Source organism: Micropterus dolomieu, linkage group LG22 (assembly GCF_021292245.1).
Source record: "Micropterus dolomieu isolate WLL.071019.BEF.003 ecotype Adirondacks linkage group LG22, ASM2129224v1, whole genome shotgun sequence".
Classification (NCBI taxonomy): domain Eukaryota; kingdom Metazoa; phylum Chordata; class Actinopteri; order Centrarchiformes; family Centrarchidae; genus Micropterus; species Micropterus dolomieu.
Genome location: NC_060171.1, coordinates 27,548,053 through 27,572,333, shown reverse-complemented (window position 1 = coordinate 27,572,333; position 24,281 = coordinate 27,548,053). Strand labels below are relative to the sequence as shown.

The following is a 24,281-nucleotide window of genomic DNA, read 5'->3' as shown; positions in this document are numbered from 1 at the left end:
TTTTCAGGTCTCTCCAGAGATGCTCAATTGGGTTTAAGTCAGGGCTCTGGCTGGGCCATTCAAGAACAGCCACGGAGTTGTTGTGAAGCCACTCCTTCGTTATTTTAGCGGTGTGCTTAGAGTCATTGTCTTGTTGGAAGGTAAACCTTCAGCCCAGTCTGAGGTCCAGAGCACTCTGGAAAAGGTTTTCGTCCAGGATATCCCTGTACTTGGCCGCATTCATCTTTCCCTCGATTGCAACCAGTCGTCCTGTCCCTGCAGCTGAAAAACACCCCCACAGCATGATGCTGCCACCACCATGCTTCACTGTTGAGGCTGTATTGGACAGGTGATGAGCAGTGCCTGGTTTTCTCCACACATACCGCTTAGAATTAAGGCCAAAAAGTTCTATCTTGGTCTCATCAGACCAGAGGATCTTATTTATCACCATCTTGGAGTCCTTCAGGTGTTTTTTAGCAAACTCCATGCGGGCTTTCATGTGTCTTGCACTGAGGAGAGGCTTCCGTCGGGCCACTCTGCCATAAAGTCCAATCAAGTCCAATCAGTATAATCAAACACAGCTGGACTCAAATGAAGGTGTAGAACCATCTCAAGGATGATCAGAAGAAATAGACAGCCCCTGAGTTAAATATGAGTGTCACGGCAAAGGGTCTGAATACTTATGACCATGTGATATTTCAGTTTTTCTTTTTTAATAAATTTGCAAAAATTTCTACATTTCTGTTTTTTTCTGTCAAGATGGGGTGCTGAGTGTACATTACTGAGAAATAAAATGAACTTTTTTGATTTTTGGAAAATGGCTGCAATGAAACAAAGAGTGAAAAATTTAAAGGGGTCTGAATACTTTCCGTATGTTTTGTTAGGTGGAGCATATTTCTGTTGAATACTGCAAAGAGTCCAGACTTCATACTGTTCAGAGTGTCATAGAACGTCCTCTGTCCTCAGGTTACTTCAGACATGGAAGCAGGGGGTCCTAACCAGATTTTATTTGTTCAATGGGAAATAAGAAGTAGGGTGGGAGAGAGGGGGTTGAAAGCAGAGGCCAAAAGAAAACAATAAATGGAAAGTCATAGTGAAAGTAGATCAAGTTCTGTCTATTTCTATAAACATTTATTTAATCTCAACCGGAGGTTAGTTTAACACAATGATGTTTTATGTTCAATAATCATTTAATTGTATGCAGTAGATAGAAATTAACTTCTTGCCTATAGGTGGCACCAGTGTTAAAAGTGGCTGTAGGTAGAGACATCTGGTGCGTTTGACTTCATGTAGCGCTTAACATGATGCATGCTGGACTTAACACAAGGCATGCTGGTTAGAAATTGTGTCCCACTTTCACCGGAGCTGCAAAACTTCATCATGTCACAACATTAAAACCTCATGGGTGCAAGGCGGCGTTGCTTTTCTCCGGCTGCACAAAGTTGGAACCACCTTTTGACTGATCAGTCATTGATCTCAGCTCACAGAAAGCTCACGCAGGTAGAATTTGTGTCCGACTTGACGGCTGTGTTTTTATACCCCTCCCCTGCAGTCGCCTGCAGCTCACGTTTGACAATCAAGCGAAAGTCAGCCAGAGTCATCTCGAACGCACCCATCGATACATTTACATCTGCAGGACTAAACTGCTGCTGTTATTCCTTTCCATCCCCATTGCTGCACGTCGACTTGTGTACAACTGGTCTAACAATGACTGCTCCTGAGGAGAATCAGCAGCCTGCCAAATAGGGCTGCACAATTAATCTAATCACAGTCATGATGTCATCCTGTGCGATATACAAAACCGCAAAGAAGGTGGGATTTAATTAAACAGAAAAGGTGGGCAGTGTAATTGACACACTCGTCTCTGTGTGCACTGCAGACTGCTCATTATCCACGCCCACACCGGGCAGTACATGCTAACCAGAAAAATGATTTATGAGCAGTGTGCGAGTAACATTTAAGACAACCTACCGTAACCCCCCTCCCCTGCCCGCCCCGCCGCTAATTGTTCAAAACATAGTCGGACTCATCACTCGTAGTTGGTCGCTCTGTGACAGAGACACAGATGCGTTGTCAGCAGCTGAAGTGGTCAGACAGAAGAAAACCGGGAGAACATAAGGAAGGTTTAGGTTTGGCTAGCTGGGCATCTAACATTAGCTGTATCAGCGCCTTTTGTTGTTCAACATGTTCAACTTTTCACAGAGCCGACGTGCTTGTCAGTGTCACTTTTTGTCAACCGACCCTGCAAACACACTAGCTTGCCCCGCCTCTTCCTGTCCGCTCCCCTGACTTTCTCCATCAGCAGTATGTTTTATAAAGTCGGCCAAAAGACACATTTGTCTTTTTTCTGGAGTTCTCCACCCGTTATTACGGCAGCAAGTGAGCCACATGCCGGCTTATTAATGACTTAACCAAACGTAATCAAATAACTGAAACCAACATCTGCACTTCACTGCTGATTTACCTGGTCCATGCTTGTAAAATATCCACATGTCCAAGTTTTTACCAGGTGAGGTAGGGATGTCCCGAAATGAAAATTCTGGGCCAAAACCGAACCTGAATATAATGAAAAAATTTGCCAAATACCAAACAAGTTTTTTCACATTTTTTTTCCCCCCCATTTATTTTGCATTTTTTTACAACTGCATAAATTAAATAGTTAAAATGTGCTTTTTACTCTATGTTTCCCACAGGATTTGGAGAGAGTATGGAGGGTGGGTCTGAGGCCCAAGAGGGTCTGGTAAAGTAAATTACATGTGTCCATTTACTTTTAATGTACACCTGTAATATGTTTTATACTTTCTGAGAATATAATCCAATTAATCTCATTTCCATTCTGTATAGATACCTTATTTTGAAACCGGACGTTGTCACATGTCCAACCCAATATGATAAATGTTGTACGTGGTTCTCGTATCGCGTAACCTGAAGACTTCACATCCTCTCTTCAGGTAGGACTCTCATACTGCAACACTTGTCTTTGTAAAGAGAGAAACTGACAGGATAAAATCGCTAACCTGCCTGTCAGCTCACTCTGGTCCATTTCAGATACCATAAAGGCTTGAATATGTGTGCACTCCAAATTTAGGAGCCGCTAGCTCAATCGCCATCTCACAGACGAGTGGCAGAAACACTCAAAGCGGGTCAGATCGTTTGTTGCCTTTTCTAAGAAGTCAGCCACAGATGGAGTGGATGTGCTGGAAGACAATTAAGCAGAACAGTGTCTGCAAACGGCGATTTTTGCGTCTTTCTCGGACACTTTAATATGCTTCCACACTGCCGACACGTCAACGTAATTGTTCGGTAAAATTTATGTCTTTTGACGTATTAGGCGTAACACAGAAAGTGCTTTTTTTTGCCCGATTAATTTCAGTGGGCGAACATTCGGTGCATCCCTTGAGTGAAATCTGTGTGTGAAACACATGTCATTATAAGACGACCGCAACCCCCCACCCCACCCGATGCCATTGTCCATCCCGATGTTTCATTGTAGACATCGTCCAATGGCAATTTTATAGACATCGCCCGAAACCGACTATAAGGGTCAAATTATTTTACATGTATTAACTAAATAAATCTCTCTTTGTGCCTCACACACATAAGCCACTAACCTTGGTGGGCAGGGGACATTCATCCAATAGAAGGGTGATCACTGCAGGGCCAAGCGGATCGTCCAATGGGATCACTCGAACCAGAGACTGGACAACCTCCAGCCAGCCATCATCTGAGGGAGAAGAGATGGAAAAATTCATTTGAGACTCAAGTGACTGAATTTGATAATTCAGATGTTTCTTCTTATTGGTCCAGATTGACTTCCTTGTCTCTGTGTTGCTTGTGTTCTTTCATTATAATACATTTCTCATGCAAAAACACAAGAATTGACATTGTTAGTCCTAAAGAAACCAGATAACTCAAAGATAACTGAACTGTGCTGAGGCCACTGGATTATGAGTATCAGACGTAGCATAAATAATAAAATATCAATTACCCGTCCATTAGATGACTCTGTGAGAAACTCTCCCTCTCTCTCTCTCTCTTCACTATCACTTATGAAAGCCCCAGCCAACTGGCCAATTAATAATGTAACATCATAGCACATGTCAAACTGAAAATGACTGGCTGGGCTGACTGACTTGATGCTTGGCTGCCTTTAGGGTTTGGTATCTGCAAGTTAACACCAAACTTGGCTGTTGTCAAATTACACAACACCAAGCCATGCGGGCATCAAACACCATATGTGCCAGAACACAAAAATTCAAAAGGCTATCGCAAAAGTATACACACAAACCCACAGAGGATGAGAGCATCATTCACACACCATATGCACAAGAAAGCACACACACAACAAACCAAAAACACATACAAACATCAAAAGACCATCAGACCTGTCAGTTACTGTCAAACTAACAACACACTTAATTTATAAATTATTTCAATCTTATTTAGACATCATTCATATGATCGTGGTGGTAGGTAGCGGCCAACACATGATGTCTGCAGTGTACAGAACTATGCAGAAGTTTAAGGCAGGTGTGGAAAACATGCTGTAAAGTAAGAATGCTTATAAAATAGACATGTATATCTTTTATATTTAATTAACAAAATGCAAAGTGAATGAACAGACATTGAAGAAGAATTCAAGCTATTTTGAAGGCAAAGGATGGTCACACCAAACTGATTATTTAGATTTTTCGTCTTCTTTTGTTGCATTTTCAAACATGTCTATTTTTGAAAGCATTGTTACTATACAGCACTTTTTCACACCTGCCTAAAACCCTTGTACAGTATTGTAAGTCATGACCATGTCCCTTCCCCAGGTGATGTAACAACCCCCCCCCTCCCGGGCCAGTGGGTGTGTTGGAGAAATGCTGAGGCAGCAATACAACAGCAGACAGGTGGTGTTGCAGTCCCAGCAAAGGTTTCTCCAGTTTTATATAAAGGGCCTCTTTAACACTTCATTTAAAGCCACCCATTGTCTTTGTGTGAGATTTGTCCTCAAAGTTGTGTTTCTTCTTAACAACAGAACATAGCTTTTTGAACACCAAATATTTATAAAATATATCTGCACATATCGTTGACAGAGTGCTTTAAATGAGCTGTCAGATAGGCTAAATATGTCAAACTGGAAAAGATGAAGAGGACTGTGACTGTCTGCTGCTTACAAAGTTACTGTAATGTCACAGCCTCAGCAGTTCTCAGAAACAAAACCACCAGCTCAGCCTGAGGGGGAAGGGACAGCATATTCAGAAGAGACCTGTTTAAATTCATGGGACTCCTCACCAGTCAGTAGAGATGAAAATCCTTAACTTCTACAGCCCAGTGGACAGTTTCATTTCAGCCTGAAGAAACCGTAATACTGACTCAATGTCTGAATTACTAAAACCAAGAAAACAGCCAAATGACTGTTTCCGAGTAGGGCTGGGCAGTATATCGGTAAAATGAGGTATACCAATATAATTTCTAAAGAGATATAAAATTAGACAATATCATTTATACTGATATAGTCTGATGTTGAGTTAATCAATATGTTTCGTTAAGTCCTGCCAGCGTTTGCTCATCTCTCTCCCTCACCGTGCAGCCCCAGCCCTCCCTATGCGTCTGCACGCAGCCTTCTACTCACAAAGTGCACAGTGCTGGTCGACACTGCTGAAGACCTGGCTTGTAAAAAAAAACAATGGTCCCCCACCACCCAGCCAACTTAGCAGAAAATACCGATATATATTTTATACTGGAGTTCTGCCTAACAGTACCGGGATATGACATTTTGGTCCATATCGCCCAGCCCTATTTCGGCGTAGAGCTAATGTTCCTACTTCGCCCCCACTATTAAACCTTTCATCCCATCATTTCAAAACACATGAAAAGTGCTTCTGCATCATATTGCTTAGTGGATTCTGTACTGTCTACATGGGCACGGCGCTGTGTGATACGTCCTCGCTCATGGTGTAAATGTGTGTTTTCATCTTTTCCTTACCTGTCTCTGCCATCTCATGCAAAGTGATCATGGAGTAAGGGGGCTCTTGGTCACTGAAAAACAAAACAGTTTGCACAGAATGTGATAATTGTTTCTCACATGGTTTTCACTTTACCCTATCCACCAAACACATATTTTATCTATAAGAGCATTCAACCAGCAAATACATCTCAACTGTCCATGACCCTGTGATCACTGCATCTGAAATAATGTAAACAAGTGATTCATGCCTTTGTGTGCTTAACGGTGATTGCAGTAATTGCTATGCAAAATAAGGTTGCCCCACAAGGTCAAAGCAAGCGTTTAATTGGGATGGATTTACTGAAGTGCATGTGTTGTTTTTGATCACGCTGCCGTTACTGTAGCTTGTCATGGCTCATCCCAGGCTGAAGACTGCTTTCGTTTTGACAGCCAGAACATCAGCAAGCTTGATCCTCAGATTTCCTAACGCAACTAGGTAATACTGTAACTGAAATTTCTTTCATTTATAGGTTGAACAAATTCCTGGAAATGTACATGCATGTTTCATTCTCGGCTGCACACTCCAAGGACATGCTGTATTGTGCAGCCACTGTTAGATGTTAGTATATTGACAGATAGATGGTGTATAACTTAACAGCGCCAGCTTCCAAATAATGTCCTCCTATGAGAGGTGCTATTGGATATTTATTTTATTTCATTGATCACACGGTTGCTTTTTTGATTAATAGGATAATAATTTAGGATACAAAATAATAGAAATTCTAAATATTCATTCACATACGAAGCTTTAACACGCTTGATAGCTAAATATAGTTGCACATGTTGACACAATGTTGAACCTTAACGCAGAAGTTTGTAACTTATGGTTTCACATCCAACGCTCACTTCCGTTCCCTAATTTAGTGCATCTACAGTAGCCCGGCATTTTTAATCACACCTTCAACTAGTACGCCTGTGTATTCACACGTGACAAGACCACCGAATGAACACCTCCTCCACCATATTAATGTTACAACAACTGCCACAAACACTGAACCTCAACCTTGAAATACAGTTATTAATTAAGAAAGTCGGTTCAACTTTCCAGCCTGCAGTTGTTAAAATGTACCTGTCAGGCTAAAATGGTTGGCTATAATGTGGGAGAATTGTGCTAGAATAAATGTCAATGAATTCAATAGTAAAATATGTAAACTGAAAATAAAAACATGCAGGCATTTCAAAAGATGGCTTGATAAGACAGAATATGCAGAGAAAGAGGGGGGGGGGATCAAACGATCATAAGCTTTGCAGACCAGAGGCCTGTTTCTTTTTTACTATAAACTAAGTTTTAAAAACATACATTTGCACAAATGGTCAAATCAGTGAAAAGTTACATGGGTATGTAAAAAGAAGAGTTTGGAAAGTAACTAAAGCTGAGCTCATGTAGATGGGGAAGAGAGGTACATGAGGCTGCACAGAGCTATGACAAAGGCCCCGGGGGACATAAATCAACATTTTAAATGATCCACATGTTGGAGATCCTCAAGAAAACTTCAATAGTGCCAAAAGCTGGTGAAGATGGATGTGGAATCTCTCTGCATGAACTCAAGAAATATGACTCCACACTACGCCAGGACATAAGAGATACTCTAACGGCCAGGTTCATGGAAAGGAGAGTGAAATGTTAATGAGGTAGGCTGACAAAAATGAGGCATACTACTGAGTTGCTGCTGCTAGACAACCAAAACAGACTACACTGCTGATAATTTACATGGGCCTATTTTAACATTATACTATTATTACTTTTCCTCTCAAAGGCAACCAAACCTATGCACTGAAAGGCTTTTCTTGCAAGAGAATGATGAAGAGGAGGATAATAAAGTGCTTCAGCATTCACGCAGGCAACATAATTCTTGCTACATCATTGCAGCAAGTCATCACTAAGTCAAGAGAGGAATCACAGTACATAAAGGAACATGAAGTCCTCTCAAGAGTTCAACCTACAGTTCTGCTTGTTGTGTTTTGTTATCCATCCATCGTCAACCGCTTATCCTGTGTACAGGGCCGCGGGGGTGTTTTGTTAGTTCAGGTGAAAAAGGTCTGTTTTGTATTTTAAGTGTTTATTAATTTACAGTATTTGTCAACAATTATAATTTCTACTCTGAAGACATTTCATATTATTACAACTGTGTTTTACTATATTTTAATTAATTATTCGATTATACAGCAGCCTCCACTTACAGGTCTCCACAGAAGACGTTATTAGATGTTGACACATTAATCCCACTCAGTGTTTCCCCTATATGCATTTAGGAGCGGCAGTTTTCGATCTGAAAAAGTGGTTTTGGAAAAGAAAGGACAGAGGTGACTGGAGGAGCTGAGGTTAGTAAAGCTAATTAGTGATGCAAACTAGTCCTTTTAAGATAATGAGGAGACATTTCTTTTTGGATTTTAATGTGCAAATAAAATGCACCTCCGAAGGGAGGTGGTTTCTCATGAGAAAAATTTGGCTTCACCTCCACTGCTACAACTCCATCCTAGGGGAAACACTGCCACTTATAATAGCTTCAAAGATAAAGGACTTAGTCAAAGTCGTGCATGCCGTTTTTGCATGCTCATGACAGCAAAACAACCTCATGTTGTCTCTGAAGTTTGACTGACCGTGGGTTTCGTGGGCAGCTTCTGTGATTGAATGTCATGGCATTTGACCCACAATGCTCTAGTTGACATAAACGTCAACCCTCATGTTTATATCTATCTCACTGTATGACAACAAACGGGATCAAGAAGGTCCAAATGAGCCGAGCCAAAACACCTAGTAAATATTCCACTACAGCTTGATTACTTTTCCAGGGTACTGTGGATGCCCGTTTGCTGGTCCACATCAATTTACTACTCCTTTAAATGTTAATGTATCTACATGTACGAGACAAAGAGTATCATAAAAAGTATTGAAACTGATTTAACCAAAGACCAGGATGGTCACGTGTCTGCTCATTATGGTCCTCACACTGGAACATATCCTCATGACCCTCGTTCGGATTCAAGAATGTTTTTAGGTGGCTGAGACATTGTCAGAGCTCACAACAGACACCGTTACTCAAACTACAGAATATTAACTTGAAAAACTGTACAGACCACTCTCATCCTTCCTTCCTCTCACATATTTTTCTCTTATTAGACTTACTTGTCAACAAGTGTCCTGATAACAGCCAGTGTGTCCAGCACCAGGCCATCCACATTCTGCTTCTTCCGTCTTGGTTCATGGGGCCCTCGTCCTCTGCGTGGTGGCCTGACCGGGTCCCTGGGTCGACTGCTCCGAGCCTCTACGGCTTCAACACCTACGCCTGTACCATGATCCACTCGCCTCGGTTGTCCTCGGGTTGCCCTTGACGACCCATGGTTATGGTCTTCCAAGTCACTATCCTCTCGGCACACACAGCTGTTACCCATGTTTCCAGTGCCAGAGACCACACTGGAAAGGGTCTCCCAGAATGGAGGAAGGGAGTTTGCAGAGGAAAGGAAGAGCAGAACCTGTGCAAGGCTCCTGCAGGCACAGAAAGTAATCCAGGCGACTACTATCATATCATTTGGAGAGCTTGGTTTTGGGGGATTCTTATCCCAGTGGGCCGGGTGGAGTCAGCGTAAATGATCATACTGTAGCCACCAGATTGGTTTGAGAATATTGATATGCAGCTGGTTAAATGGACTGAGAGGAGTCAGGTGATGGAAGCAGAAAAGCTCTAAAGCTCAAGGCTCTGGTCCAGATCTCATCCAGGGCTGGCATAGCTGCAGGCGCAACACAAACAGTACAGAAAAAGTGAAACACTGCCCCCAAATTAACTCTGTCAGAACTGTATATTTAACTGTTTAACAGATGTTCATGTGCTGCCAGCAGCAAAGCTTAAAACAAGCTGAACTGACAGACCCCATGAGATAAGTGTCAAGTCTGAAAGAAATAAAATAGTGAAAATTGGAAGGAGAAATCAACATTAGCCATTTAGCTGTTCATCTCTCAAGCTAAGTAGCTAACGTGATTAAACAATGTGTTTCCGTCTAAAGTTGTGCTGTTTAAGAAGTCACAGTATATCAACAATGTGTATACAACACATGTACTAAATTAATGAGACATTTTAGTATTGTTGACAAAGAAGAGCTTTTCAGTTAGCTGCATAGCAGACTAGCCACCCACCAAACAAGCATTGTACCATCAGCACTGCTGGTAAATAAATACCAAGTCTCACAAACTAACACTTATCATTTCGCCAGTGAACTATAATGGTTCAATTTTAAACTAAATGTACACTTACGTTGCTACCAGTTGAAAAACAGCAGAATGCAAACGGGCCAGACCGAAGTAGTTAACGAAACAGACAACTAACTGGCTAGCTATGTTGTGTAGCGGCTAGCCAGCTAGCGGTTAGCAGGACACTCCTCTGATCCTCCTGTCAAACTAACGTTACACAAGTTAGCTAACGTGAGTAGCAATGAACTACGCGTGGTACTCAAACGCCGGTGAAGTAACTTATTTACATGACCTGCCGTTATGACACATTTGCTTAAATCTAAACCCGCACATTCATATGAGGGTTAGCTAACACCTCGTAAACAGTTTAACGACGCTACACCGCTAGCCGCGTGCTAAGTTCCGTAGCGTTAAGAGAGACGCGATCATCAGCTGTGGCTGCGGAGGCGCGGCTGGAGGAGGTAGGAGGAGGATTTCTGTTAAATACAACGTCAACATACAGCAAAGATCGCTGTTTCCCCAAAACACAACCTTTCTCTCTTTCTTTCATTATCTATGACGTAATATAGAGCCAATTGAATCTGTATTAAAATAGTATTGTTTTGTGCATTATATTTATACACATTGTAGCCAATATAATGTTCTTATTAAGACGGAAAATAAGATTGTATTGTTTTAAGACAGATAAAATATTGCAGAAGCAAGAATAACAGCTACAGCATTTTACAGGTTACAAGAAAAGTACATTCGATGAAAATGCACAACACTTCAGACAAATGTGCTAACTTACTACAATTGATCATTGTAAAACGTGAACGCTCGTGAATGTCAGCAGGCGTGCCTAGCTTCACTGAAACCAAACTTTCCCAGGGGTACTTGAACGCAATCACCTGAAGTCATTTACAACAAAAAAAGCAATACGTCTTAAGTGTTGCACAACAAGACAAGTAGAACATTTCTATTTTAAATATAAAAGTGCACCTATAAAAATACGGCATCGTAACTACAAGAATCACATTGTCCCCCTGATGTGCTAGAAAATAACATACAGAATTTCTTATTTCTCAGGTGAAACTGCACTGTGCCACTGAAGTAAGTAAATAAGGCTTTGAGAATCAGTTTATTGGTCGTCAGTGTCACATTTATTAACACTAACAAGGCATTTTTGGTCAGGGAATCCGGAGGTTACAACAGAGAGGAACTAAAGGTGGGTTAGGTGACTCCATGCAACATCTTGTTCCAGGCTACGGTCCGTTAAAGTCGAATAGTCCTTCTCTATATCTCTATATAATAACAAACATGGTTTCACATCTCTGGGACAGTTTGATTTCTCAGAATCTGAATTCTCAATCCCACATGTAATGGTATATTTAATAGATTTTTTTCTTAGGTCATTATCAAAAACAAAGGTTGTCCTTTTTGTAGAACATTTGTTTTTGTGAGTAGCATAAAGGTAACTACAACTTAATCTTGTGTTGTAAAAAAAGATTAATAAACCTTGCACCATGTAGGTGTTCTTCTTCTATTTACTCTATCTTACTTAGAGTGGTCTATAGACTTAAATCAATTACAAATATCACAGAACCAACGGTCTTATAACCATGCAATCAACCATTTAGATGGTGTGCTGTAAATTGGGACAGTCATAGACCCTGCTTCGGTTTAGGGCTGTGTTGAAGGAGTTGTCGTGATACATCCCAGTCTTGCCCAGGTCTTCAGAGAATCTTTGTGATTTAGGGTGAAAAGTACACGGCGAGCTTTCAAAGGTTGGAGAGAGAAGACCATAAGCACTGGAAGTGGTCCTGTACAATAGATCCTGGGGCTTTGCTCCCTGCCTCCGCAGTACATCTTTAACTGCCGGAGTCATCATGCAGGAGAAAACTGGGTTTCCAGGATTGGCACATGCATTTTCTATCTGTTGTTCTTGAGAGGTGGACATCATGCAGTGCCTGTAAAAAAAAGGATCACGAACCTCAGCTTTAGTACAGGATTACACAAAACCAAGCTCATTTTTGTTGATGTCTATAGTAAAACCGAATGATGCAGAGCATCGTTGTGTCTACCCATTACCACACCTGAAGCCAACATCAACATCAAAGGCCAAAATGTATGAAATACATGCGTTTGATGAGAACAGAAATATTTTGCTGTATAAAATGATTAAATCTTTATCGTTGTGGAGTAATTTACAAATAAAGACTAAGTGGGCAATCAGTGCTTCTAAGCTATCCTTGGATAAGTGTAAACATGGAATCGCAATATAAATTTAAAGTTGATTTTCTACATGAGTAAACGCTTTCAAAAGTAGCCTATACTCCTAAAGAAAACGTTGACACACCTAACGCTTCAGGGAGATTTCTCTCGACAGATAATTGTACTTGAGTCCAATGGTGGCAACCTCAGATGCTAAAGTAACTTTAGTTAACTAAGCTTATGCTAGCTAACTACAGTAACATCAACGTTAGCTGGCGTTAGATCACCAAATGTACTGTTCTATCTGAATGAAACTTGTGTTATAAATCTGTTATCAACTAAAATATAGTTACCTTCAAATGGTGTAAACCAACACAACAATTTGCGGTGTCTTCAAAGAAGAGGCGCCTGGTTACCATGAAAACCACTAAACATTAGGGCGGGAGTGGCGTTTCGCTTACACATCCACAACCCTTTGTACACTGGCTATATAACTGGTATAAAACCGACATGATTCTAATTATTATTATTGTCAATATTCTTATTGCTGTTAATTATCAATTGACTGAAGCGGCTATTTAACACAGAATGAATATGTAATCCAGTATTTTCTCCAGCAAGTGAAAGCATCATTGGTTACATCATCACCAAGCGTCAGCTGTGTACGTACAATTACCGCATCTACGGTGCTCAAACCGCTAAAAACTCAAATCTGAACCACCTCGTTCACAGACTTTGATAAAGCGTGTTACTGTTACTCTTATTGTTTGCTAGGCTAACTGGTTTGTTTGTAAGGGTAGCAGCGGATTTTGAATGGCTGTCTGCTGCTAGCTTGACGCTAACTGTCAGAGGAGAAGATCAGAGCAGTTTTTGTACGGAATCCTGCTCAGAGGATGGACAGTGAAATCCAACGAGATGGCAGAGTCCTGGACCTCACCGACGATGCCTGGAGGGAAGACAGACTGCCCTATGAAGATGTCACCATCCCGCTGGTAAATGCTGAAACTTTGCAAACAACGTTAGCATCGGCAGCGGCCAGGTGTTCACAGAGTTTGTTTACAGTGCAGACGTTTCTCACCGACATTTTGACGAGATTTGGTTTTCATGTAGGAGACGTTTCTCAAAGACTACTGTTAATACAGCCTACGTGGACGTTTAGTAATGACACTAACACTATTCAGTGAGCGCAAAACAAACCCAATCTGCAATCGGCTTGTGAATAGCAAGTTTTGTGTACAGAAATCTAGATAGTGTTTTCCAGCGGGTGTGACAGAGCGGGATCTGTAACATTTATGGACTAACAGGCTTTAACAGGACACAGTATTTTAGACAAATCTTGTGACGCACACTAGGAAGCAAGATAACTAGGTTCAAATTGGGTGAACTCCAGTGTAATTTTATCAGTGAAACTGAGAGCAAGCAGCTTTTGAATATAATGAGAACAGGAAGCCCTACTTCCTTGCTCCAATTTTGTGACAGTAATCCTCTTTCAGGCTCAATAACATGTATGACACTTGCGCTTCTGGCCTTACATACTTTTATAACTTCCAGACTTACAAATGTGCCCCATCATGCTGTCAAATGCTGACACATTACGGTTTTTTCTATCATGATTATAAATTAGGTTATGTGCGTGCTTGGTAGTTGTTTCAATTATGAACCATGAGTTCCTGCCTAAACATCTGACAGAAAATAATATTCCTGTTTATGTTAATTTAAATATAATCTTTTGCTTCCCTCAAATGTTATGTTTTTCTCTTGATACCATAATACCATAGATGTAAAGTAGAGAGTACTGCTTCTCTATTTCATGGCATCTTGTTTCCCCCGTTCTCTGTCAGAGTGAACTGCCTGAGGCTGAGCAGGACAACGGGGGCTCCACAGAGTCTGTGAAAGAACAAGAGATGAAGTGGACAGACCTCGCACTGCAGAGCCTGCACGAAAACACACCGAGCACTGGAAGCTGAAAGGCTAATCTGGAATCAGACTGTAGGACAAAAACACACATGCATTCGGACACTGAATCCAGACACATGTAATTCATTGGCTTTAGCAATTTTGTTGTGCGCAGTATGTTCCAGCTAAGCAGAAATGATGCAAACATGCCTTTTTCATTGGTATAAGGTTTATATTGCAGTCTTTATGGATATAAATGTAAAATAAAAACTGGGGTAAAAAGTATATCTTCTTCTAAAAGGTCACAACCAGTTGTCCTGTCTGCCTTCTGTTGCATGACACATTTTTCTTACAACTGCTTTAATCTTGACAGCATGACTTGCATGTGTTAACAACTCATCTTAAAGTTATGTTGTTGGGTTTTTTTTAAATTTGTGTTGTATCCAAAAAGTCCGGAGGATGGGCCCTCACAAAGACACTGTCTGTACTAGGCTCTGTCTAAAAGTATTCTTTGCTTACTAAAAAATCTACGACTCCACTTCCCATCACTCCTATCATGAAGCTTAGACACTTTGGCCTCATTTTATGAAGTTGTAATCGTAAATCAGAGCATTCTGTTGGTAGTTGGATGAATAAAGTCCTGGATGTTAGTATGAGGAAATATGATTTCCACCTGTCACACCAATGTCCTTGAAAAGTTTAACTATTTTCTCTCAGTTTTCTCAGACCCACACATTGTCCTATAATCCTCATAGATTGCTTAAAACCTTTCGAACTCAAGCCATGAAGAAATGGCACCTTATGTGTCAGTTCTAGTTTTTGTCAAGTTCCATACAAGATCTTGTTTAAGACCCTAATGCACACACGGAACATATATTTTGACCAAAAGGGATAGTCAAAGCTGCTGAAATAAACTGTGAGGGACTATGGCTTAATTTGGGAGCATAACCAATGAAGTTTTAAGAGTAACTACACTGTAAAATGAATGCAGTCAAACCAACAACCCTGCAACAAATCCTATTTTCATGAAGATTAAAATGATCACTTTTGTCTTAACTGTTTGTTTATATTGAGGCATTGATTCAAATTTATGATCATTTTGGAGGCTGCATTTTGTGGTGCTGTTGTGTTACATTAAGGTGTTATTAAACAATTGTTAAACCTTATTGATATAAGCACATTTGCTTTAACTCTTTATGGACCAGTTAGACTACTGGTTAGCTGGGTTTTATTCGCTGTGGCACAATCTTATTTCCTAGCCTAGATATCTTCAGGCCGTGCATGAAATCATTTCATCCAGAAATCTTTGTAAAAATGTAAATCCCTCCAAAACTGCTTTCATTTTATTTGTTTTTAACATTTGGACAACTCTTTGAGACACAATCCATTGTCTTTTTCTGGTCTCTGTGTTCTAATTTCTGCTCCTGATGGATGTTTGACATCTGATGCTATTGTCAATTGCATCATCGCCCAAGCTGAGCATCTCTGTAGAAACCAGAAAAGACAAATCCTGCCAGCAGCTTCATCATCACTGTGTTTGTGCAGCCTCTGCCTTGAGCTCGCGAATGTGGTCATGTGGCCCCTTCCGCAGCAGGGCTGAGGGGTGTCTGTAGGAGGCCCCTAGACGATCCCAGAGCGTGAAGTATTGTCCGTAGTTATAGTTGAAGAAGAGGTGATGGTCTGTGTGGTGAGCAGCACCATTGATCAGACATATCAGGGGGCCGGGAAGGCGGTAGTCTCCATCGTGTATGGAAATGGTCCAGATGTTGACAAAGACAAAGAGTGACAGGTAGACCACCTGTAATGTAAATATCCCAGATGTGACAGAGTTTACATCATGCTTATACTGTACTTTTTGGAATTCTTTGCTTTTTTACACTTAACTTTCAAGCAAACATCAAATTGTGTCCACAAGCAGCTGAGCCAGAATAATTTGATTAATGTGTTTAATGTATGCAGTGAAACTTGTATAGCTACTTGCAATACTGTTACCTCAGAGCTAACATCAGAATGTTTAGTAAACAGTGACAAGTAGACCACCACCTTGTGAAGGGGGAAGACGAAAGGGTATACGTGATAGGGCAAGCTCTGCAGGAAGCCATCGAGTGGGTGGAAGGCATGGCTGGCAAAAGGCGTAGGGATCTTGAATATATGGTGCTGCTTATGTAAGTGCTGAGGGGGAGAAACACAAATGGTTTTAATACTAGGATAATTTTACACCATGCAAACAAGGTACACAAAGTCCAGATAATTTAATCGAGATTCAGAAAGTTGCTTCAGAGGTCAAAGACATAGCCCAATTTTGCAACTTTTATAAATTTCAGACTAAGTGGACATCTCACAAATAGATGATAAAAGTGGACAGTTACTGGTTTTATATATTGAGATGTAGCTCAGTTGTTGAATCACTCTTGATTCACTCTCCTTTTAGCTCTATATTGGTCTTCCACAGCTACTGAAGGAAACATCTGCCTCTTTAGCAGCTAAATGCGTCACTCTTTTACCAAGCAGTATTAATTGGCTTTATCAGAGCTTTTTCACTGGAAACAGCTGCCTGCTGAAAACAAGTTGATGAGAGCAGTGAACCAAAACAGTGAAGTTGTTGTCTGTAAAACCAAAACAATGAGCCAAAAGATGCTCATTTGCTCAGCTGAGGGAACCTGCAGAGTCAGGTGATAATTCTTAGTGGGTCCATCACTTCGAGTGACCCCCTTTTCCATTAAACATATTCATTTGATTCTTTGTTTTGATCAAAATTGTTAGGATTGTGGTTTTGTGTTGATGTTTTTCCTGTTTTAGTCTGTTTTTGGGTTCTGTGTTTCTGTAAGTTTTATTTGGGGTGGTGATGGCGCATAGATAAGATGCTTGCCTTTGGTGTGTCCCTGAGCAAGACACTTAATCCCTAGTTGCCCCAGAGGTGTGCGACCTCTGACATGTATAGCAATTGTAAGTCGCTTTGGATAAAAGCGTTAGCTAAATGAATAAATGTAATGTTAATGTAATTTCATCTTGTCATGGTTTGGGGTTTTGTAGCCTAGTTTATTCTTTCGTTTATTTGCATGTTTAATTTACTTATTATCTGTCTTAGTTCTTAGTCCTGTGCCTTAGTTTATGTTTTAGTGTTTACTCCTGGGTGCTGTTTCAGAAAGTGGGATTAGTGAAAATGCTGAGTATGTTAAGCCTGAGATGAGGGAAACTCTGGGTTTTCTGTTTCAGAGAGCGAGATCAGATTAACCGAAGATCAGTTACTTCGGCAACTGATGCTGTGAACCTAACCTCCTCCCGAGGAGTAGTTCAAATCTCTATGATGCATTTTATGGGCTCTTCTTTTATGTGTAATATGATTAAGATGTTATGGTAGGCTACAAATGCACAAAAGGTCCATTGAAATTGCTGTTTCATGCTGAACAAATCAGGATGAAATCTAAAAATATTTTATCAAGTGGTAGCATATTAATAGCCTACTTCTCATCATTAACACTGAGTTCAGATGTGGTGTGTAGTCCACGTATACAGGGTAAACTCGAGTTAACCACGAACAAAACCTGCTCGGAGCAGTTTAGAGATGCAGCGTGAACTGCCATGGACCACAGGTTAACACTTATCCACCTTTCGTAGTACGGATTAATCAGGAAGTTACACCCGACGTCACAAAGTTATTCCTGAACATACCTGGATAAGCCAGTTACCTCGCTTCATAGTACAGACCACTAGTCTTAGTCTGTTCGTTGTTAGGTTGTAGTTTATTTGTGTTATTTAGTTTTCTGTCTGTTAAATGTTGGTTTGTGTTCTCTATCTGGTGATTGTTCATTTGACAGTGTTTAGTCTTGTGTGCTTGCTTCCTGTTATGTTTAGTTTGTCTTTCAGTGTTCAGTCTGTCCTGTTTAGTTTTTATCCATTGAGTGTTCAGTTTGTGTTTCTGCATTTTGGTCTGGTCCTGTCTGTTCCCCTCAGTTGGTTTCACCTGCTTGCCTGTGTCTGATTGCCTCCACCTGGTCTTGGTCCGGCCCTAGTGTTTAAAATGTTTGCTTGTTCTGCTCAGTCTTTGTTACATCCTCGTCTGTGTTGAGTGTTCTGTCCCTGTGCTTTTTAGGATTTACCCCTTTGGATTGTACCTTGTTCTTTGTTTATGGATTTTCCCTTTGGATTATGTTTTTGTTTGGAGTAACCTTTGTTTGGACATTTGCCACTGTGCTCCCAGTGTAAGCCTGCTTAGTTTTCTTTAATAAATGTTTGATTGAACTGCATCCTAATGGCTGTAGTCTGCATTTAGGGCCACACCTCTGTTCACAGCTACTGCACATTTTATGACTAAAATATTGTTTAGAGCACCTTAAGATATTCATAAACATACTAAAGCTCACCTTGTAAATGTTCTTATGGTGCATAGAGCGGTGTATCCAGTAGATGCTCATGTCAGTGAAGAACAAGAAACCAGCAATGCTCAGGAAGACCCCGGACCAGCCTGAAACAGAACAAACCAGTATGCTAATGTGTGTTGGCTATTTTAGCCCTTTTAAACAAATGCGAAAGCTTTGTCTTGATTAACCGCTCACATTAAGGCAGTTAATCAAATAACTTTAATTTCAGATTTGAGTTGATTGAAGCTAACATAAATCCTGGCCTTGGTTTTAAGGTAACCATTGTCTCACCCAGAGGAGATCCGCTGATGTTGTCATAAAGTTTGCTGTTTCCCCTGACCTCCCAGAAGAAAAGTGCCACTGTAGGGAAGCTCATCCAGAAGATGGCAACAGTTCCTAGCTGAATCTCTTTTCTTACCTGATTCTGTCATTGGGTCAAAGACAAAATTAGGATTTGGGAGTTTGCTTTGGAATTGTTTCCAGGTCTGATGTTGTGTTAAATAATAAAAACAAAATGGTCACTAACAGTTTACACCTCCAATCCATTCAATGACTTATAAATTGTCTACAGATGTCAGAACAGGGTGTTGTCCATTAAACAGCTTACCTTAATAAACTGTGGATGTTTCATGAGCTTATGGTCAAACACATAGTAGAAGCTAAGAGTACCAAAGCCCAGGTAAATTAGCTCAGCTCCAAGGTTGGTCACCACCCACAGGCTGATTATCTGACGCACAGCCCAGTCCTCGGGCCATGATGCCGGGTAAACGTAGGGAGTGAAGATGTATGAGTCAGACATGTTCAGCACATGATCCATGCTACTGTGAAGATGAAATTAATAGTGTGACCATTGTTGTGTTTAGCCACAGGACAAAAAGCTGGATAAAACTTCAAAAACAGATACATATACTGTATGTGCAAATGTAGTGTTTCTTTGTGAAGACTGGGTAAAGCTTGCAAATCAGAATTTAATGGCTTTGCATTCAGTGTCCATGCTTTATGTACTAAGCTCTGCTTTAGGTTTCAAAATTCATCTCCCATTTTATCCATTTTTGTTGTTTGTTATTCTATTATAGATGTTTTCCATTTTGTCTAACCAGGCCAAAACAGGCAGCTTACACACACACTTAAGATTGCAACGCATGAAACAGTGGAACAGTAGGAGAACAAACACAAGCATAGTTATAAGACAATCAAATAAAAGCAGCATACCTGTTCAAATGGCTACTACCCTAATAGACAACTTTACTTGTTAGAGTGAATGACTGGACTCCTGTTGCAACTGACGCCAGTGCCTTAAAGCTGATGATACACAGAGCAACTTTTAGAGCAATCATGCAGGGCAACGTTGCCGTCAATGGTAATGAGTAAAGATTACTACCATAATCCCCTTCCCCCACCACTCCGCCACCCGCCCCGCACAGCCACTATCCGTTCAAAACATAGTCAGATTTGCCACTAGCAACATTGCCCAGCAACATTGCTCAAAAAGTTGCCCCGTGTATCATCCCTGCCTGCTGGTCCTCCAATAATGCAGAATGTCTGTCCGAGACTACAGCACTTTGCAGATGATTTGTTTCTGTGGTTATCAAACACTGCATCTGATGTGATTAGTTTCACTTGATTGATGAACTTTTCACAGACCCAATTAGACTACATGCTAATCGGTGTGAAAACAGGGGAAGCTGGAAGCAACAGAGCTAGTTGAGCATTCACATACAGTACATGTGGACTTCATGCAATGTATAGAACTGCATCTGCTGCAATGGCAACACATGCAGGACACAGCTTCTCTCTCAGCAAAGTAGTCACCCAAGTGACGTAGCCTAGGTCTAGAAATGTCTCCACCTGACGTTTATAAATTCTTTGTACTGGTGAAGATCCCATTTTATTAAGTCTTCACTTGTTACATATGCTTGAAATACAGGATGACTTCATTTTATTTAACCCCAGTATAATCACCATTACTATTAGCATGCACTGTAATACATGGCCTGTTAATGGTATAAATTCAAAACAAACAGGAGCAGCAGAATGATAACTGGTTCTGAAGAATTGATGCAGAACAGTTACCTTCACTGAAAACAAAATTATCACAAGCTCTAGATGCATTTTCACCTTGTCGCCAGATTTACTAAAACTGATATTATTTCAGTGTTAATCTTTGTTGTCACTCATAAGGAATTCCAAAGGGCTGTTTCGTGCTTTTCAAGCATCATTTTGTCAGGATTTCCAAAAGAGCTGAACTGACCTGCTTTAGGGCCAAGGCCAGACGTCAAACACCTGTTAACCTTCCTAGAAAGTGGACAAGTCCTCCACACACAGCACGTACTCCAGCATATGATTTAAGATAGAAAACATGTGGCCTAATGTAGCAAATAAATTCTTGGCAGATGAACCACACGCTGCTGATATTAATTTATTTACCATGAATTCCAGTAAGTTTTTCCTAGAAGCCGGTAGAGATTCAGAGGGCAGCTTTTCTTTGCTTCATTTTGTTGAGGCAGTAGGCTAAGTATGTGTGGGGGGATCCAGGGAGACGGAGACGTGTCAGTCCTGGTGGAACAAGATCCTAGCATGCTCAGCAAATAACAAGGAGCTCAGTGACAAGACTTGATCTTCAACTCAGTTCTCCTAATTTTGGTACAGTTTGAGTGAAATGATCTTTCTATAGTAGCCTAATAATAGTTCATCTGATTCCAAGCAATGGGATGTGCTTCATTATATTATGATATGACTTATTAAATCATTTATATGAAATAAATGAAATCATTTCCAATCTAATGTCTTTTTATGGCATAAATAATCGCATCTGAAATTGCAACAGCATATTTTGAAGCTTCCGAGTTCTGTTTTAAAATAAAATAAAATCACTTGCGAGGGTAAGCATTTTTTGCAGTGCATGTACCCTGTCCCATGCTGGGCTTAAGGATCAAATTCTCCCTGGTCTGCCCTTTACATACACACACATCATGTACACATCCTGCGCACACAGCAAAAGTAAGAGCTGCAAGTTTGATCAGGAGAAAATAAACCTCAAATATATCTATATAAGTATCTCCAATGTACTGTATAGTTTTTAGTTAACAGGTGACAATAGACTGTTTTGATGTATGTGCAGGCCATGTTTTGGTTATGTGCTCCTTCAAAGTAAAAGTACAAATTGTACTACATGTGTTGCTTGCACATTTTTCCATCCATTAACTTCTACAGTAACACAGTAAACTGGAATGTAACGGGGTAGACCTGTATCGGCCTGATTTTGAGTGCAGTGATAGTGATTGATGTGATATGTACTGTGAGCTCTTACTAGTATGTTTTGTCAGTTGTAGATCTGTTATTGATGCTCTGTTGATGCTTGTATGTTGTTTCTCAAATGTAAGTCGCTTTGGATAAAAGTGTCTGCCAAATGAGTAAATGTAAATGTAATGTAAATGATGGGTGACCACCTAGAGTGAGTGTGTGTTTGGTGGGTGTGGTTTTCACATGGGTTGATTGCATGGGGATGTGCTGATGGCAGACAGGTGTGCTTGGGCGTGACCTCCAATCTGCAGCCATTTAACCAGCCACACACTAAGCTCTGAGAGTTTCTGCTTGTCTCCTGTGTGCAGTGTGCGGGTGTACTGAGGCTGCTGCTGATGTCCCAGATAGTGTGGCACACGGCTGTGTTGTGGTCTGGGGAGTCGCATGGTGCAGAGCCACAGATACTTAGTGGAGTTACCAGAGGCCTCAAGCAGTGAGGAGGCCACAACCGACCAGCCTGTGACCAACAGCAGACCCTGTCGCGTTGTTGGGCTTCGCCCCATGCAGGGAGCCGACGCTGAGCACACCCAGCCACAAAGAGCCTGATTCCCTTTTATTTAAATGATCCTAAGCTTTCCCCATTTGAACTGACTTTTTAGCTTCAGCCTTGTTGTTGCCCACTTATTTTTAACCACTGGCTGGTCAATTCCAAACCAAAGAGGGGTGTTACAGGAACTAAACTGGAGAAAAAGTAATATGTAGACTATGTTTTTAAAATGAGCATAGAAAATACTAAATTTAGGACCAAATAGTTCAAAACTCAACAAGGAAAATCTCTCTCTCTAAATGTGTAGATGTCTCCCTCTAGTGGTCTCGGACACAAACAGCACCTCTCTGTCATCCCCCAAGTGTCCCAGAATAACCGAATCGTTGCAGTTTGGAAAAGAAAATATTTTGAGTTACTACCAAATCAAAAACACAACCAGCGACATGGGACCAAACAACGGATGAATGACAAATGAATACCTTTGTATTTATGTTTCTAAGCCAGAACCCAAACTCTTAACAGGCTAACTGAGCTTAATTATGTTCTGAAGTGTTTTTTTACTTACAATACTTCACCAACCACCTGTAGTCCCCAACATCCTGTTTGAATAATTCATAATCACTACAGATGTGTCTCATGTATTCATAGGTGTCATTTACACTGGGGACGCTGGGGACATGTTTCCATCACTTTTTTTAAAGTATTTGTTAAATATGTTCTGAAAAATGGTTGGCAGTCCAAAACCATCTGATCGCACAGGCAGTAGTAGACATGAAGAGGCTTTTCTCCATCGTCGTACTCCTCTCTGTCTCTTGTGTCCGAACACACGACACTTCTAGACACGACCTTCGGCATGTTGAGCCATTTAAATATCTTATAAAACAGGACCGTCTAGTGCAATGCTATTGTTGAAACGCCATGGCGACAAAAGCACCGGGTAGAATTTTTCCTGGACACGGAAACAACGCAACACTTCCGGTGTACGTCACTGTTCCTACCAGAAACAAGTGCCCCCTTTTTGTTCGCATGGTTAGAAAGTTCCGCGGAGGCAAGTTCAAAATAAAGCCAGGGAGTGTATTATATATGTTGTCTTATTGATATCAGGAGTCAGCACTACAACATAACACACGGACTTGGGTTTCAGCTTTGCCTCCCTTTGAGAGTCAGCTTTGTTAGATCAGTGGTTCTCAAACTTTTTCACATCAAGGACCCCTAAACTCACACAAATTAGACCACGCACCCCCATTCTGATAGAATTTTATATTACAGAAAGTGTATGAAACTTTTGACCCAAGTAGTCATACATATTCTGTCATTGTGTTCCTTATGGATGGAATTATAACGAAAATAAATTATTCCACTTTTTGCTGGGGACCCCGGACCCCACTTTGAGAACCATTGTGTTAGATGACTTTACACTGCACAGCTCATTTTATGCCGAGGCTTGAAACCTTACACGTAAGACCACTTTAAGCCAAAACCAAGACAACACATCCACGTTAAGGAAATCAATTTATTGCAACGCTGAGACGAGTACAAAATACATTTTATGTAGACATGTGCAGTTAGTCATTAGTTGTTCACACAGGCGCCATCACAAGGGCAGTAGAGCGCTGATGTTGCAGGCTCCTCACTGACAGCAGCTGGTGTCGCACTTCTTCCCTTTGCACACGCAGCCGGAGGCGCACTTGCTGCAGCCTGATGGGCAGCATGAGCAGCAGCCTGCAACAAGAGAAAGAGTTCATTAGTGACAGGCCAGCGGTCAAGTAAGCTGCCTAAGAAAAGAAAGTGCTGATCACACAGCTGATGCCAGCCCTGCCTCATGAGTATTCTATTGTTACAGTGCTAATGAAATATAAAATGCTATCGAGGGTGAAGGGG

At 40.9% G+C, this 24,281-nt stretch overlaps 3 protein-coding genes and 1 long non-coding RNA gene across 6 annotated transcripts in view; 2 read left to right on the top strand and 2 right to left on the bottom strand.

Moving 5' to 3' along the window:
* The window catches only part of rspry1 (ring finger and SPRY domain containing 1), a 19,281-nt gene extending 8,667 nt beyond the window's left edge, over nucleotides 1-10,614 (bottom strand). The window contains exons 1-4 of the mRNA XM_046038034.1: nucleotides 10,225-10,614; nucleotides 9,102-9,703; nucleotides 5,954-6,006; nucleotides 3,591-3,703 (exon numbers count right to left, since the gene is read on the bottom strand). Coding sequence (XP_045893990.1) covers nucleotides 3,591-3,703; nucleotides 5,954-6,006; nucleotides 9,102-9,499 — 564 coding nt within the window. The 5' untranslated portion in view covers nucleotides 9,500-9,703; nucleotides 10,225-10,614. The remainder of the gene's footprint in view (nucleotides 1-3,590; nucleotides 3,704-5,953; nucleotides 6,007-9,101; nucleotides 9,704-10,224) is intronic.
* A 2,343-nt stretch (nucleotides 10,615-12,957) lies between these two features.
* Nucleotides 12,958-15,415, top strand: anapc13 (anaphase promoting complex subunit 13). Its single transcript, XM_046038050.1, has 2 exons — nucleotides 12,958-13,345; nucleotides 14,195-15,415. The coding sequence occupies exons 1-2, from the start codon at nucleotides 13,247-13,249 to the stop codon at nucleotides 14,318-14,320; spliced, it is 225 nt and encodes a 74-aa protein (XP_045894006.1). The 5' UTR covers nucleotides 12,958-13,246; the 3' UTR covers nucleotides 14,321-15,415.
* On the bottom strand, nucleotides 14,516-21,560 carry LOC123962117 (lathosterol oxidase-like). Of its 2 annotated transcripts, XM_046038041.1 has the most exons (6): nucleotides 21,038-21,560; nucleotides 19,218-19,431; nucleotides 18,902-19,034; nucleotides 18,614-18,714; nucleotides 16,293-16,421; nucleotides 14,516-16,047 (listed from the first exon to the last, which is right to left on the bottom strand). In XM_046038041.1, the coding sequence occupies exons 1-6, from the start codon at nucleotides 21,187-21,189 to the stop codon at nucleotides 15,778-15,780; spliced, it is 999 nt and encodes a 332-aa protein (XP_045893997.1). In that variant the 5' UTR covers nucleotides 21,190-21,560; the 3' UTR covers nucleotides 14,516-15,777. The 2 variants fall into 2 exon arrangements, with proteins under 2 accessions (XP_045893997.1, XP_045893998.1); XM_046038042.1 differs by lacking the exon at nucleotides 21,038-21,560 and having other exon boundaries at nucleotides 19,218-19,910.
* On the top strand, nucleotides 17,399-19,137 carry LOC123962127. 2 transcript variants are annotated; one of them, XR_006822861.1, is made up of 3 exons: nucleotides 17,399-18,451; nucleotides 18,640-18,742; nucleotides 18,886-19,137. It is a non-coding gene; the product is annotated as an uncharacterized LOC123962127 (long non-coding RNA). The 2 variants fall into 2 exon arrangements; XR_006822862.1 differs by having other exon boundaries at nucleotides 17,401-18,451; nucleotides 18,640-18,732.
* Nucleotides 21,561-24,281: the final 2,721 nt, after the last annotated feature.